We start from the raw sequence: 17,374 nt of genomic DNA, 5'->3' as shown, positions 1-17,374 counted from the left end.
ACAGATGAGGAAGAGTGTGCCACCTGCTGGATAAAAAGGGATGAGTTAGAGTGTGCCGCCTGCTAGATAAAAAGAGATGAGGTAGAGTGTGCCACCTGATAGATAAAAAGGGATGAGGTAGAGTGTGCCACCTGATAGATAAAAAGAGATGAGGTAGAGTGTGCCACCTGATGGATAAAAAGGGATGAGGTAGAGTGTGCCACCTGATTGATAAAAAGGGATGAGGTAGTGGATGCCGTCTGCTGGATAAAAAGAGATGAGAGAGAGAGTGCTGCCTGCTGGATAAAAAGGGATGAGGTAGAGGATGCTGCCTGCTGGATAAAAAGATGAGGTAGAGGATGCTGCCTGCTGGATAAAAATGGATGAGGTAGAGTGTGCCACCTGCTGGATAAAAAGATGAGAGAGAGTGTGCGACTTGCTGGATATAAGTGGCCACAGATGCATCTGTTGGTGGTGATCGGCTGCGACTGTATCTGAATGCAGCTACAACGCCCTTCCCTGGTGTACATTTGTGCATATGAATGTCCAAGGACAGACTTCTGCTTGTCGCACCACTGACATTTTAAACTGCCCTCTAGCAGGTGCAGAGTTTTCATCTGAGGCCCGTATTCAATTAGTTTTGCACCCACGATACTTTTCCGCCTGCTGGACTTTTCGCCTACATCGCGTGTTTTGGAGGAGAGAAGTTTTCGTGTGCGCCCCCGCTATTCGTCGTATTCTTTTCCAAAGGACGCGAAAATGCGTCCCCGCGAAACTCAAACAGGCAAAGTGCTGTCAGAGATGGGGAAATCAGCCTAATACCCCCCCAAAAGATGCACTAACATTGGGGATCAGTATAGAAGTCCCTGATTAGCCCCCTGGAGCTATTGGGGTGCTTAAGTGCTTTCCATTGCCTCTATATAGCGTCTTTGCACAAGTGGTGAAGAATAGCATGAAGCAGTTTTTTGGGACAAAATAAGTCCTGTCAAATTTGCTAAAGTGAAGTTTTAAGTAACGTCATAAACTCACCTTCAGCATGCACCTGCAATCAAAAAAACACCTACCCCATACTTGCAGACCCCCCAAAAGTCTATTTTGCTACTTTTTGTGTGTACCCCCACTTTGTACTTTTTTGCCCCCATTTTCAAAGTTATTTTTAGGGTGTTCCTCTTCTTTTTTTTTTTAGGGTGTTTTTGATGCAGTTATCTTTTGGGGGGCTGTCCCAAGGGTGCAGAGTGGTTTTCGCACCTTTGCACCCCAAAACCGCAATTCTGCACTTTGCATTGCATTGATTTTCCACATACGCGAAAAGTCTTTGCAATTGAATACAACGAAAAGTTTCCGCCTGGCATAATGACGTCATCCGCGATATTTTCTTGCGGATTCCGACTTTTCGCCGCTAATTGAATACGGCCGTGAGTATGGCCTTCAGCGTGAATGATTTATCTTCTGTGTATGCAAACACTTCAGTGACACACCTGCGATACTCCCATAAGACGGACCATTTCCATGTGTCTGAATAGCCTTCTCTCATTCCCCACCCAAGAACACCTAGCACTTTTCCAAAATGAATCTGATACTGTGTGTCTCAATCAGAACAGCTCCTGTACTGTGTAACGCATGCGTCTTAGGAGATTTTAATTTCACACACAGTAGCAAAAAAAATCGCTCAACTACGTGATCATCGGCATTGTGTGTGACTCTGAATCAGGCCCTAGGTGTTCTATATCCTTTCACAAATATATAGGGTTGAAAATTAATGAGAAGCTCTATGGCCTCCAACGTAGTTAAAGATTGTGGACCTCGTTTAGAGTTAGAGGTAAATATGACTATTTTTGTATAAAAAGGGAGTATACATATTTTACAGGGTAGCACATAGTTTTATGAGCCAAGGTGGCATCTGCAGGGATTCAGAATGTATGCATCTTCTGATAAATGAAGCTCAGCAGAGGGGCATTCATTGCTGAGTGTGCGAGCTAGGTGCATCAGTGCACTTTCTTATGCAGAAAAATGCACAACAACATTATGTTTAAAGGATTTGATTCTTTAAATGTGGTTAAAACCCCAATTTAAAAGAGCAAACAGCATATTGTTTTTGAAGGCCCGTGCAGTCTCATTTATCAGTTTGTAAATGATCTTTAATGTCCACTGCACAGACTATGGGCCTGATTTAGTAAGGATCGCTATTGCAATAATGATTACGCACGCAGTCTCACTGCAAAATTATGCTAATGATTGCAATCGCAATGCCATATGCAGCCTAACATAAGAACGCCCACTTTACCTTAATACTTAGCAAGACTGCAAAACCATCGGTAACATCGAGTACCATCGCAGCCGCACGCACACTTGCACAAGGTCTGACCTTACTGAGGATTTGGTAACCTCATCGCACGCAGTGAAAGCCCAAGCTGCGTATGGCATCGCAGTGGCTAATTAATGCACGCCCCTGCAACAGTGCTAAAATGCACGACCACCCCCAAACGGTGCTTCCTGTCAATCACTCTGCGAGGGGTCTGCGTAGTGACTGTGATCACAATCTCGATTGAAGTGGAGTCTTCACGCATGCTTCCTGCGATGCATGCACAGAGCGCAACAATCGGGCGATTGCGTGCGTAATCACAGTTGCAATTGGTAATGAATTAGGCCCTATATATTCATAATAGTACTTTTATTTTCTATGAAAAAGGTACAGGCACTCGCCTCCAGTTACAAGTTAATACAAGAATTATAGTAACTTCCATTCTGTTCAAAAGACTTAAGATGTTATTTTTTTTCTGAAATAATTGATTTCTACAATACCTGTTTCCAGAACTAGTTTTTAAAAATGTTAAATTATACCATAAAAAAAGGTGACGGTACTTCATATCCCAGAGTACCATCAGACAAAAAGCACGGTTAATAACTCTTTTTAGATATTGCCTACAATCTGCTGTAAATATAAGATGAATCCTAGAATTGCTATGAGGTCGATTAGGGGAATCTTCAATTGTTGCTTACAGGAGAAATACTCTGCAAAACCAACTACAGACTACCAAGGAATAAATGTCTTTCAGATTTAAAAGATATGTAGGGGTAAATTTACTAAGCAGCAGCTCAGAGTGTTTAAGCAGTAAATTTTAAACGGTAACACTGTTCAAAGCAATATTTTGCTTTGAATAGTATTTCAGATTTACAGTTTCACAAGCCATCACTTAGTATATTTATCTTGTAGTGTATTTAATAAATGGCCACATTATAACTTACCTGGTTTGGATCGTATACCATTAGTCTGTTCTGGTATTGTGCTGTGTTAGTCACTCCACCTGAAATAAAAATGTTTCAGAATATAACAGTCAGGATCTGAAATAATAATATGTATTCCCCTCCTAATTCAAAACATTATAATTATTTGCCCATACACATCATCACCTTGTAATGTAAGTGGCTGGAAGTGTTAAGACGCTCGCTGCTCTGAAGTCACTCTAAAGTCTTGTAAAAATGTCATAATCATTCCAGAGCAATCAGACTGATACCTCATGCTGCTAGCCAGAGAGGTGAGAAAATGGGAACTGACAAAATAGGTTTTTTTACAGTGTAGGACAGTTGCAGTGTTTGATTAATAGTTTTGCACCATATGAAAAAATATTGAAGCAGATTGCTAGTTATAAAACCGTATATAACATAAACCATAATCCACACCTGATATTGATTTTTCAATGCTTTGCAACCTTTGTTTGAACTAAAACATAAATAATAATGTAGTGCCCTACAAATGGGTTACCATTTAAAACCACAGCACATCGCCCTGTTGAGAATGATATGACATATGAGTGTTACATAAGTAAAATGCATGGGGTATAATTGTAAAAAGGATTATTGTGAACAGTGATATACTGTAGATATATATATATATATATATATATATATATACATACATACAGTCAGGTCCATAAATATTGGGACATTGACAGAATTTTCAGATTTTGGCCTCTATTCACCACCACAATGGTTTTGAAATGAAACAAACCCCAAGTTGTGCTTTAACTGCAGACTTTCAGATTTAATTTGATGGTAATTACATCCACATCAGGTGAACGGTGTAGGAATAACAACGGTTTCTATATGTGCCTCCCACTTTTTAAGGGGCCAAAAGTAATGGGACTATCAACTCAGAAGTTATTTCATGGACAGGTGTGGGCTATTCCCTCGTTATTTCATTATCAATTAAGCAGGTAAAAGGTCTGGAGTTGATTCTAGGTGTGACATTTGCATTTGGAATCAGTTGCTGTCGACTCTCAATATGAGATCCAAAGAGCTGTCACTATCAGTGAAGCAAGCCATCATTAGGCTGAAAAATCAAAACAAACCCATCAGAGAGATAGCAAAAACATTAGGTGTGGCCAAATCAACTGTTTGGAACATTCTTAAAAAGAAAGAACGCATCGGAGAGCTCAGCAACACCAAAAGACCTGGAAGACCATGGAAAACAACTGTGGTGGATGACAAAAGAATTATTTCCCTGGTTAAGAAAAACCCCTTCACGACAGTTGGCCAAATCAAGAACACTCTCCAGGAGGTAGATGTATATGTGTTAAAGTCAACAATGAAGAGAAGAGTTCACAAGAGTGAATATAGAGGGTTCACCACAAGATGCAAACCATTGGTGAGCCACAAAAACAGGAAGACCAGATTAGAGTTTGCCAAACAACATCTAAAAAAGCCATTACAGTTCTGGAACAACATCCCATGGACAGATGAGACAAAGATCAACTTGTACCAGAGTGATGGGAAGAGAAGGAAAGGAACTGCTCATGATCCAAAACATACCACCTCATCAGTGAAGCAATGGTGGTGGTAGTGTCATGGCGTGGGCATGTATGGCTGCCAATGGAACTGGTTCCCTTGTATTTATTGATGATGTGACTGCTGACAAAAGCAGCAGAATGAATTCTGAAGTGTTTCGGGCAATATTATATGCTCATATTCAGTCAAATACTTCAGAACTCATTGGACGGCGCTTCACAGTGCAGATGGACAATGACCCGAAACATACTGCAAAAGCAACCAAAGAGTATTTTAAGGCTAAAAAGTAGAATGTTATGCAATGGCCAAGTCAATCCCCTGACCTGAATCCAATTGAGCATGCATTTCACTTGATGAAGACAAAACTGAAGGGAAAATGCCCCAAGAACAAGCAGGAACTGAAGACATTTGCAGTAGAGGCATGGCAGAGCATCACCATGGATGAAACCCAGCGTCTGGTGATGTCTATGCATTCCAGACTTCAGGCTGTAATTGCCTGCAAACGATTTGCAACAAAGTATTAAAAAGTGAATGTTAGATTTAGGATTGTTTAGTTTGTCCCATTACTTTTGGCCCCTTAAAAAGTGGGAGGCACATATAGAAACCGTTGTAATTCCTACACCGTTCACCTGATTTGGATGTAATTACCCTCAAATTAAATCTGAAAGTCTGCAGTTAAATCACATCTTGTTTGTTTCATTTCAAAGCCATTGTGGTGGTGAATAGAGGCCAAAATATGAAAATTATGTCAATGTCCCAATATTTATGGACCTGACTGTATATGTATGTATATATATATATATATATAGTAACTTGTATAAAGTTAATAATAGATATATCTTGTAACCTAGTGGAGACCCCAACCAATGGAGAGCTTTATGCACATATTACTGTATAATAAAATTAATGTTTCACAGATTTGTAAAGCTTGTGCTTCAGGTGATTAATATTGCTATAGCAATATAGTTGATGTTAATAGATTGTGGGCCAATATTATATTGATTTTTTTTCATTTGCAGTTTTAACTATGGGTAGGCCATGAACCTGCACTGACTGTCGTAAATTGTGTCTACATTCATCATGTCGACATGGTCATAATGATTGCAATGTTGACATTGACCAGGTCAACATTCATCATTTAGACCATGATGAAATGTCGATATGATTAGAATGTCAACAAAATGTCCCTGGTGGTCTAACAATGGCTTTCCTGGTACAGTGGCTCCAGCGATATCTTCTGGCTCTCCAGCGTTCAATTGATGATGACTTTCAGCGGATACAGCAGCAATTGCGGTGATGAATACTGCTAACCCTCCCCCAAGCACCTGACCAGTGGAGTATCTATAATGGGTGCAGTGTATGCGGGGGACACACGGGGGCCCCACATCGCACAAACTGCACCCATATTTTTTTAAACTTACCTGTCCGTGGTCCCATGTCGGGTGTCAGCGCTGCTCAGAAAACTTGAAAAATGGCCGCCGCAGTAGACTCCGGGCACACTCTAGTGCCTGGAGTCTACTAATGCTCCGGTGGCTGGCCAGCCACGTCAGTCGGCTGCCAGCCACCGGGGAGAGAGGAGGGGGCCCCGTTCAGGGAGTGCACACGGGCCCCCTCCTCTCTTAAGATGCCCCTGCGCCTAACCTCTCCCTCTGCAGCCTAACCCTCTGTTGCTGGCCTGTGCAGAATGTTGGTGTTAAATATTTCAACAATCTGCACATGCTGACATGCTTACATTTTAACAATGTCAACATATCTGTCAACATTGTGATGTTGACATTTATACTACATCCCTACAAATAATACATTAACATTACTGTATATCTTAACAAGATATAATTGTAAGTAAAAGAAAAAAACATGAGAAAATGAGCCAATAAGTACTGTATTTTCCATTTTAGGTATTTGGAAGGTGAACACTCATATTAAAGCACCTGTGCACAGGAAACTGTAACTAGGGGGGTCATCGAAGTAGCCGCACATCATGCAGTGTCAGCACAGATTCAATGGAGATGTTAAGCGTGATCACCAGACATTAGCCTTATGTGGGCACACCATTTAAAAGAGGGGACATCTTTCTATGTTATATGGTGGGAGTGATGAACCCCATCATCTTCAATCTTTTTTTTTTAAAGTGCTGCTGGTACGCATGTGCACACCGGTGGCTCAGTGGCTGCTGAAGGGAGTCTTCACTGGTCGCCTGGACCAGTAGGGACAAGGTATATTATTTTTTGGAGGTGCTACACCCACTGCTGCGTAGGACTATTAGGGCTCATCTTATGCAGTCTCTACAAGGGGTGATTGAAAAGATTGTGGCCTAAGGTACAATGAAATGTGCTACACAGGTATTAGCAACCGTAGAGATCCATGAGGACACTAGGGGAGACTGCTTCTTCTTACAGCATGGTTAAGAAATGGGCAGCAGAATTCAAATAAGGAAGGGAGAGCCTTAAAGATTATCCCCATATCGGGAGGCCCGTCACCTTTACCGCACAAGAAACCATTGACAAAATCCATGACGTGATATTGGAAGATCGAAGAATAACAGAGCATTACATTGCCAAACATCTGTGTTTCTCCCTGGAACGTTTTCATGCTGTTATTCACAACAAACTTCAAGTGACAAAGGACTTGGCTCGATGGTTCCCAAAACTTCTGAGTGTTAATCACAAGCGGGAATGTCTCACCATAGCAAAGACCAATTGGGCTCTGTTTAATGCAGATCCTGAGAGGTTTCTTCAGCAATTTGTAACCATGAATGAGACTTGAGACTAAAGAACAATCAAAACAGTGGAAGCATCAGGGATCTCCTGCTCCAAAGAAAGCGAAGTCAGCGCTTTCTGCTGGAAAGATGATAGCCTCCATCTTTTGGGATGCAGAAAATGCTTTGCTAGTGGACTGCCATCTAGAGTTGTGGATTCCAAATGCTTGAACACACGTCTCATTCACTTGATTTGGCACCCTCTGACTACTACTTCTACCCTGAACTGAAGAAAGAGCTTGGTCGCCATTTTGTCATGGACAATGATGTCATTGAAGCCATTGATCAGATTTTGAGGGTACAAGATGCTGACTTCTACAAGACAGGGATATGTATGCTCCACGACTGCTGGTCTAAGTGTGTACAGTACATCTTCAAGGGGATTATGTTGAAAAATAACAGTTAAGTTGCCTACAAATAATCCTTGTACCTTAGGCCATGAACTTTTCAATCACCCCTCATATATAAGGCCAAATTCATCCTCTACAGTGAAGGGGTTAAGTACATAGTAAACCATGCACAGGAAAGCTTTCTAATGCATTAATAAACATGCTTCGAACATTCTCTTAAAGTGAGAGAGAAGTACAACATTTTATTTATGCTTAAATAGTGTTGCTTTTCAAAGCCCATGGGGGTGATTCTGGGTAGGCCAAAATTGCAGTAGCGGTTGCATCTTACTGCACCATCACTAATGCATGCTTATGGTAATGAGTTCGTGGGCATTCTATTAAGATGCTGCAGTGCGTTTCCATCAAAGATCCACTATTGACGGACCATTGGCACGGCCATCGGACATTGCACCTGGAACTGCATCATCAGACTCCCCACCCCCTCAAATATGACCCCTTATCATTAGTCATAGCCCAAATCTGGATCCCTTCTTTAAAAATCATACAGCAGATTTGCCTCCCCCATACACACCTCCCTATGTAAAAAAAATCATACCTCAAATCTGAAAATATACACAACTTCTCCATTCCTCATTGAAAATCATGGCCCATATTTTTAAACATCCTGGTCCTTTAATAAATGATACCTCAGTTCTGAATAAGGCAACGCAATCATATTACTCAACCTGCTGCCATCAGTCACTCACCAGCTCTCCCTGCAGCCTTCGGAACTCTTGTTTGTGTATAGCACCAACCATTCATCAATCAGTGTGTGGAGACAGACCACCACTGTGATTATGACCTGAGCCATCCTCCAAGCAAGCTATCACAGAGATGGCAATTGACGAGTGGATTACAACTATGGCAGGAACCCATCAATGGCCATTACTGCAGCAGTTCTGAGTAGGAGGTGGGACACTCCACAATGCACCCATCATGGAATAGAAGGGGCTATGCACCCTGCGTGTGAGAGGGAGGCTCATTGGAAATACATCACCATGCTCTCTGCCATCAATGGTGGAGGACCAAAGGACACAGGGTCACAGGATTTTTTATATTTCTTTATTTGGAGCTGAGCAGGCATGCAATCTGATTTGCCATCCTGACAAATAAATAGAGGACTTGGTTTAACATCAGTGTGAGGTGTCCTAATCTTGGACAACCTTAATCACAGTGGTATCATTGTGGGATGATACAGGAAGCTAGGTTCTGCTTCCCAGATCAGCAAACTCCAAAAAACTGAGAAGATATTGAGAGCTATTGTGAGTGTGACAGCAGCGCAGGAAGATAATACAAGAATTCTGTGAGAGAAGATGCCACAAGCTAGAGGTGACCTGGAAACACCTGCTACCCCAATGCTGCAGTAGTTAATGCCCATGGATTATATGGAGGCATACCATTTGGCATTCAAGCATTATGCCAAGTGGGCCAACTGGTCACCAGAGATTTGGTCAGAACGTCAGGTGCTCTATTTGTCTGGGAAGGCACAGCATATGTGTGCACATGGACCTGGAGGAGGACCAGGTCACTAACTCATCGAAAGCTCAAGACGGCAACACTAGGATATATCAGGATCACAGGGCACTAGGATATATCAGGATCACATGACTGGTGACTGTCCAGGGACAAGCTGGTCCGAGCTCAGTTGGCTGATTTGACAAATATTCTCAGGAAGTGGTTGCAGCCAGAGAAGTGTACACTTACCCAGATGATAGAGACCCTGACAATAGACCACTGCATATGGGGTTTGGATAAGAGACTACAAACTACAGAAGAGTGATACCAGGACCGGTGGAAACCTGATAGTGACAAAGAGTTAGTAAAAGTTTTGTCAGCTCCTGTCTGTTATGAATGTAGGAAACCTTTAATTTGTGGGCACAGTTTTGTACACTGTAGTAGCCCATAGACTTTTCAGTGACTAGGGCAGGACAGAGCTTCCCAAGTTACTGCATAATGGGTCTGTCTGCAAGGAAACTATGTCTGTTTTGGATAACTTTCCTTGTGGAAAACCAACTAGTTCTGATTCGGATAGCTCTGTACCAAATTATATAGCCTCTGGGTTGCCCACAGTAAAGATTTTGTGTGTTCATGGAGCTACAGTGGAGTATAAAAGAACTCTCCTTCCAGTCATCATCAAGGGGCAGGTGGTCACCGTGGTGGAAGCCATCACTCACAAACTCCTCTATCTGCTATTTGCCAGCATATATTTTCCCCTATTTTAAGAGATCCTTCAACAGCATATTCAATCTGACAGGTTGACAACTAAAACACAGGCTGAATGTCCCATCTTGAAAGATCTGCTTGAGGATCATGGGGAAGTCAAAACCGAACTGACAGTTACCCTTCATGAATGTTGTCCATGGGTCTGCAGTAATGTTTTACCAGGACCTTTACAGTACCAAATGTTGTGTTAACATCTCTGAGCAATTGTTCTTGTCACTAGTTTACATACCATTGATCTTAAAGAGCGCCAAAAAAAATCTTTGTGGGTGACAGAGGAAGATAAGGCTTGGTAGAGGATACAGCTGAGGTGTTAATTGCCAGGGATATTCATCACAGGCAAATGCAGGGGGGGTTCAGGTTGCCTGGAATCCCCCCTCCCTAGCCCACACCATGATGACCACAATAGAAATAACATATAATACTAAAGTTGCATGTTTTTAAGATCCCCTCAGTCTCACCATTGGAATAATTAGCACCACCTGTTGATCTTTTAAAATGTGTCAGCCAGTATGGAATATACTTGTCCACCAACTAGGAGATCTGGAAAACATGTTAGGGGTGGACTGATATAGACAATCTATATGATCAATTATTAATACTGTATAATAAGACACTATCCAGTACATAAGGAGACCATCTGTATATCTGCTATAAGAAACTTCTCCTTGTGCAAACCCAGCTGGAAATCCCTAAATTAGATTCTAACAGATCAGGGTACCCCCTTTATGTCCCTCTGGTGGTTGTTAAAGATGAAGACAATGCATACATCAGCCTACCATCCACAGACTGATGGTCTGGTGATGCGCTTCAATAGAATACAAGCATATGGCAAGGAAGGCTGTGCTCCAAAATAAAAGAAAATGGAACACGCTCTTGCAATAGTTAATGTTTGCCATAAGAGAATTACTTCAGACAGGCTTTAGACCCTTTGAGTTATATTATGGTAGCCAACAAGGGGTATCCTAGATATGCTTAACCACTTAACTGATCAATTCTTTTTTTTGTAAATGGTTATTTTTTAATAACATCATTTGGTGTAAACCCTGTATTTATAAACATATAAATAAATCCTAATTAGGGGTGTCTAGCACCACTCTATGGCATGTATTGTAAATTATAAAAGCCCATAACCTTGTACTGCCATCCCAGTGCTATGTAAGGGATATGTTCAGTATCTCGGCACAGGGGATGCCGGTGCTAAAAATACTAGTGCCGGAATCCTGACACCTGTCAGAAACCGGGCGCCAGCATCCCAAAGTTAAGTAGCGAAGTTGGAGGGAGGGTTAGGGGCTAGGCACTAGGGGGGATGATTAGGTTGGGGGTGTGGGGAGAGTTAAGTTTAGGCACCAAGGAGGCAGGGTTAGGATATCTACCGACAGGTGTTGGTATCCTAACCCTGTTGGGATGCCGGTGTTGGGATTTTGACCGCTGGCATCCTGTACCCATCCAATATAAATTGATATAAATATATATATATATACTGTATATATAATGTATATATACAGAGCACAGTAGGGCTTGTAGCATGTAACTCAGAATGGTCTGATCAGTCCTCTCTTGGCAGGAAGGAGTAGAGGAGCTGATCACACATGAGCCCCTCTGTCTATGCAGAGATCGGTGATGAGAAGGAAACTTCAGTTCTCCTCCAGTCACTCTCTACCCATCCTCCTGAACAACAGCCCCAGAATTCCGATTGCAAGGCAGTCTGGGCCACACAAAAATGTAATGTTGGTGGTTGCTGACTGCCAACGTCACAGCCCGGCCCCCTCAGGAAGAGGAAAGTATTTCCTCTTACAGGGCACCGGAGAGCAGTAGAGCCTGAAATCACATTGGATTCTATGGCAAGAGGGAAAAGAACTATAAAAGGACTGCTGTAGTTAAATCTTTCCAACCTGTGGGCAAGGGATTGGTCTTGATGCCTAATGAAACCCAGACGTAAGCCAGAATGGTTGGACAGGCAAGGGTGCCAATATGGTCCACTCTTTCACCAGACAACAAGATGAAATGGTACAATATTTTGCAATCCCATAGTGCCTACACCTCAGCTTACATGGATAATATCTTCATCCATATCTAGGAATGGGAGTTTCATCTCCCAAAGGTCAACGCTGTACTAGCAACCTTATGTGCTAACGGCTTAACCGCTAACCCAAACAAATGTTAGTCAAGGCCAGGTAAAAGCATAGCTAGACAAAGTAAATGCAGTGCAGAGCTGGCCAAAGCCACTCAGAAAGAGTCATCTACAGACCTTCTTGGGGCTAATGGAATATTACAGATGATTTATTAATAATTTTGCCACTTGGGTGGCTCAGTTAACAAAAATATTGCAGATGAATTGTCCGTATCAGCTGATATGGATTGAGGAGGCTAAAGTAGCCCAGCTTGATTTCCGAATCACTCTATGCTCCTTTCCAGTGCTACAAGGTAAGGACTTCAACCAAAGATTTATTCTTCAAATGGAAAGCTCTAGTGTGGGTTTAGGGGCCATACCATCCTAAATGAAAGAAGTTGAAGAGAAACCTGTACTCTATCTATGTAGAAAACTGTTGTCCAGCGAACAAAAGAATGCCATGGTGGAAAAAGAGTGCTTAGCCTTCAAATGGGCCATTGAGGCCTTTTGTTATTATCTACTGGGAATAGAATTTACACAGGTAACAGATCACATGCCCACTTCATTGGATGCACACCAAAAATGCCCCTTCATTGGATGCACACGAACAGGGAGGTTAAAGTTAAGGTGACCAGTCGGATTTGGGCTCGTCAGCCATTTCAGATCTCTGTAGAGCACAAGCCAGGGGGTAAATTTACTAATAATTGTGTTTGACTTAAACCAAATCGCTGGGCATTGGCGGCAGTTAGGAAGGTCTAAATGCAGAATTTACTAAGCATCGTTCTTGAGTGTCTACTGTCTTTCAATGGCCGGATTTCCCCCTTTAAGATAGACTCGGCTGTTCAACAGAAGTATAAATTCGCTGTCAATGTCCCACAGATTCAAAGTACTGCTCAGATCATAATGGTTCATGAATAAAAAATATCTGGGGTCCCCCCCAAAATCATAACCAGCCTTGGATCTTTCAGCCTGGTCTGATACTGGCTGGTGTATACCTAGCTGGTCTGTGTCTAGCAGGAGACAGGATCATGGAATATCTCTCATATAAATGCAGGTGCAGTTGTGTCAGTAAAAAAAAAATCTGAACTGGTCACAGAAGTGGCCTGCACAGATGGCTAATATGTGTTTTCTGTATCTGTTGAACCCACTAACATGAGACGTGTTACCATAGACTTGACGGTGCATCATAAATGCTGCATTCTACTATTTTTTAGCATCTTAAAGGACACTCTCTTCCATAATCACTGTGTTGTACACAGGGCCGGAATAAGGTCTGTGGGGGCCCCTGGGCAACAAACGTGTGGGGGCCCCTATCTATAAAAGCTGATATACCTTGACAAAGGGACGTGTGTCCCGAAACGTTGGTGTCGCGTATGGAGTTTATCTGTATATAAACAAATAATTTATTTACAAAGCCCCCGAGTGCCGCCGCTTGTTCGTAATGGTGATCTATAATATATATATATATATATATTTACACACACACACACACATATATACACAGACACAGAGAAACATATACATTGCTGCTTACCTCCCTGGTTTCAGAGGCAGCAGCAGTAGTGTTGGAGGACCAGCGCAATTCGTGAGTCTTTAAAAAGGGGATAGAGCAAAATACCATGAGGGGTAGGGCATAATCGCGGGCCGGGCTGGCGGCTCCGTTAGAAGAAAAAAAAAATGTTCATAGGTGGATGTGGCCGGGGACAGTGTGTGGGGGGCCCCATAAGTGTGGGGACCCCAGGGTGACCGTCCCTGTTGCCCTGCCTTTAATATGGCCCTGGTTGTACACACACACCCAGCCTCAGGGAAATTGCTAGTCTCTTCAGAGAGATCACCAGTATTTAGGGGAGGCTCCCTGACATTCAGAGAGAGTCGGCAAGTATGGGACAGGCATATTCAGACATGGAGGATTGGGCAGAGGAAGATATTGGGATTGTAATCACCAGTACTTGCCCTGCAGTAGCTTATGCATGGCAGTCAGCCTAGTAGTGAATCTGAATTGCTGCCTGTCATTACAGTGCAGCAGCTTCACGGAGCTCTCAGTCTGCTTTGCAGCTATTATGGGAGTGTGGGGAGCAAACAAGTTCTTAGGAGCATATTCAATTGGGTGCGAAGTAAAAAACCTCCACCACCTCGCGCCCAGTTTTGGAATACCGAGAGTATGCGCGCCCCTGATACCCCCGGTATCCAATTTAAAAAAAGAGGTAGTGGGGTTTTCAGCTCTGAAACCAACGTGGCGCAAGAGGGAAAAAAAAATTAATAAAATTCTTCACTTACCTGGCCGGTGGTCTCTGCGGCTCCCGGTGGCCTCCTCTCCATCTTCTCACTGGAGAGGGGGCTGCTGGGAGGCCCTGGGGCAGCTGGTAGGCTCCAGGGGCTGGTGGGAGGGGTAAGGGCTGCTGGGAGATGTAGTTCCAGGGGGGGCGGCACACATACACAGGGGGGGCCACACACACCGGGGGTCACACACACAACACCCATACACACATTTACTCATACACACTTACAAACACACACACTGACATACTCACCTTGCAGCAGAGGACCCGGCCTGCGACGCTGAATGCTGAAGAAGATGCAGAAGACAGCCCTGCAGAAGGTAAGTAATTAAGGACTAATTAAGCTAATTGGAAACTTCCAATTACTTAATTCGTCCTAAGGGGGTGCCGCCGCCTAGGTCCCAGAGCAAATCCCACTGATTTTTCCTAAAAGTAAAAATTTTAAGAAAACTCACCCTTGCTCTGGGCTTGCGAGAAAAAAAAACCTCCCGACAGTCAAAAAAGAAAAAACCCAGCACCTAATTGAAATGCAAAAATCCCGCACCTACAGGAAAAAGCTTGCAGGTCCGGGATTTATGTAATTCACGCACCCAATTGAATATGCCCCTTATACCCCTTTTACACCGGAGCTAAAACCCGGGTTATTGCAGGGTTAACCCGGGCAGCTCCCTGGTGTAAAAGGGGAGAGGGTTGGTGTGACCCGGCAATCCAACCAAGGTAAATAGCAGGGCTTAACACAGGCGTAGCCTATGAAACCCTGCTGTGAGAACAACGCACAACGGGTCACGATGACCTGGAGTGCACTGCTAGCCGGCCGATTGGTCCGGCTTCAGTGGCACTTGGAGATGACGTAATCTCCAAGCGCCCACTTTCACGCCAGGAAAGCCAGGTCTATGCAGACCCGGCTCCAGTGTGAGCGGCGCCGACTCAGGAATATCCCGAGTCGGCGCCGGCTAAATTCCGGGTCTGATCTGGATAGGAACTCTGTTCCAACTCCGGGTCAGACCCGGAAATTTTGGTGGAAAAGGGGTATTAGTCTCATAAGATCCCTGCTCAATGCACTGCTGTACAGACTGCAGAGCTCATCATATATACAGAATTGTTTTATAATCTCTTCCACAGAGGATATTTTGGCCCACAAAGGCAGTCTATTGTCAGCTACTCTTAAATGAAGAGCTTGGTATGCCTCCTTTACACATTGTATGTTATCTTCCCCTTACATTTGGGGGGAGGTGATGCTTCCACATATCTGGTTGATTATGTTCCTCTGTCTCAGGAGTGGACACTGTTGGGTATTTTACTAGTGCCTTTCAATCTGTCACCATGTTGTAAAATAAAATTGATATTAATGATTTCCGCGGTTGCTGGGAACAATATACTTCATATGTGGGTGTTGGAGCAGTCTCTAACCTTGTCCCTGTTCCAGACTAAATATGGTGTGCCACTGATGCTTGGGTCACAATTAGAGGACCTTCTGTAACTGTAATTTATAGGGTTGGCTGCAGACCAGGGGAGAATGTCATGCTTATCCATCAATACTGCTTTACTGGAATGTTCAGGGTACAGATCTACCTTGGTGCAAGGATAGCTGGACACAGGGTACAGGGGCACTAGGGGGTAAATATAAGGTTGCTCTATTCCTATATGGGTAATTGCACTCTTCACTCCAGTGACGTTGGGTTTCAGTATCTGTTGCTGTTGGTTAGTCCTGCAATTATTTTCTCCCGGCCAGGTACAGGCATGATACTGTAGATCCTCATGACTTTATAATGTTAGTCTGTTAGTACTGCATTCAAAGTAGGGCACATGCTTATGTTTTTTGGCGGGATCCCCAGATATTTTTGCTAACACAGATTTAGAGAACAGACGTATTGTTCCTTTTAAATTAGGGGTGTGCACCGGCCACTTTTCGTGTTTTGTGTTTTGGTTTTGGATCTGGATTGGTTTTGCCAAAACCACCCTTCCGTGTTTTGGGTTCTGGGTTTTGTGTTTTGGATCTGTATTTAAAAAAAAAAAAAAAAGACTAAAAACAGCTAAAATCACAGAATGTGTTGGTTTTTCTGCTCCTATGCTATTATTAACCTCAGTAACTTTAATTTCCACTCATTTCCAGTCTATTCTGAACACCTCACAATAATGTTTTTATGTCCAAAAGGCTATGCTAAGCGACACGAGTGGGCGGCACAAACACGTGGCCCATCTAGGAGTGGCACTGCAGTGGCAGACAGGACAGCAGTTTGAAAAACTAGGCCCCAAACAGTACATAATGCAAAGAAAAAAAAGAAGTGCAAGATGGAATTGTCCTTGGGCCCTCCCACCCACCCACCCTTATGTTGTATAAACAGGACATGCACACTTTAACAAACCAATAATTTCAGCGCCAGGGTCTGCCACACGACTGTGGCTGAAATGATTGGTTCGTTTGGGCCCCCACAAAACAAGCTGGCAATTAATCTGTCCCTGCACAAACTGGCACTACGGAGGCAAGATGTCGTCCTCATCCTCCTCATCCACCGCTTCCTCACCCTCTTCAGTGTTGTGTACATCCTCATCCTCACAGACTATTAACTCGTCCCCGCTGGAATCCACCACCACAGGTCCCTCTGTACGTTCTAGAGGCTGGTCTCCCTGGAAGAGTTGATAATTCATTTTTATGAACATCATCTTCTCCACATTTTCTGGAAGCAACCTCCAACGCCTTTTGCTGACAAGGTTCCCGGCTGCACTAAACACTCTTTCGGAGTACACACTGGAGGGGGGGGCAACTCAGGTAAAATAGAGCCAGTTTGTACAGGGGCCTCCAAATTGCCTCTTTTTCCTGCCAGTACATGTACGGACTGTCTGACATGCC

At 43.3% G+C, this 17,374-nt stretch overlaps 1 protein-coding gene across 2 annotated transcripts in view; it reads right to left on the bottom strand.

Moving 5' to 3' along the window:
* The window catches only part of KLHL32 (kelch like family member 32), a 228,100-nt gene that overhangs the window by 21,627 nt on the left and 189,099 nt on the right, over positions 1-17,374 (bottom strand). For both annotated transcript variants that reach the window (XM_088472157.1, XM_088472167.1), the window contains one exon: positions 3,226-3,284. In XM_088472157.1, coding sequence (XP_088328283.1) covers positions 3,226-3,284 — 59 coding nt within the window. The remainder of the gene's footprint in view (positions 1-3,225; positions 3,285-17,374) is intronic.

The sequence above is a fragment of the Taudactylus pleione genome, unplaced genomic scaffold (assembly GCF_031769625.1).
Source record: "Taudactylus pleione unplaced genomic scaffold, aTauple2 ptg000015l, whole genome shotgun sequence".
Lineage (NCBI taxonomy): Eukaryota > Metazoa > Chordata > Amphibia > Anura > Myobatrachidae > Taudactylus > Taudactylus pleione.
This window is presented reverse-complemented; position numbering and strand designations above follow the sequence as displayed.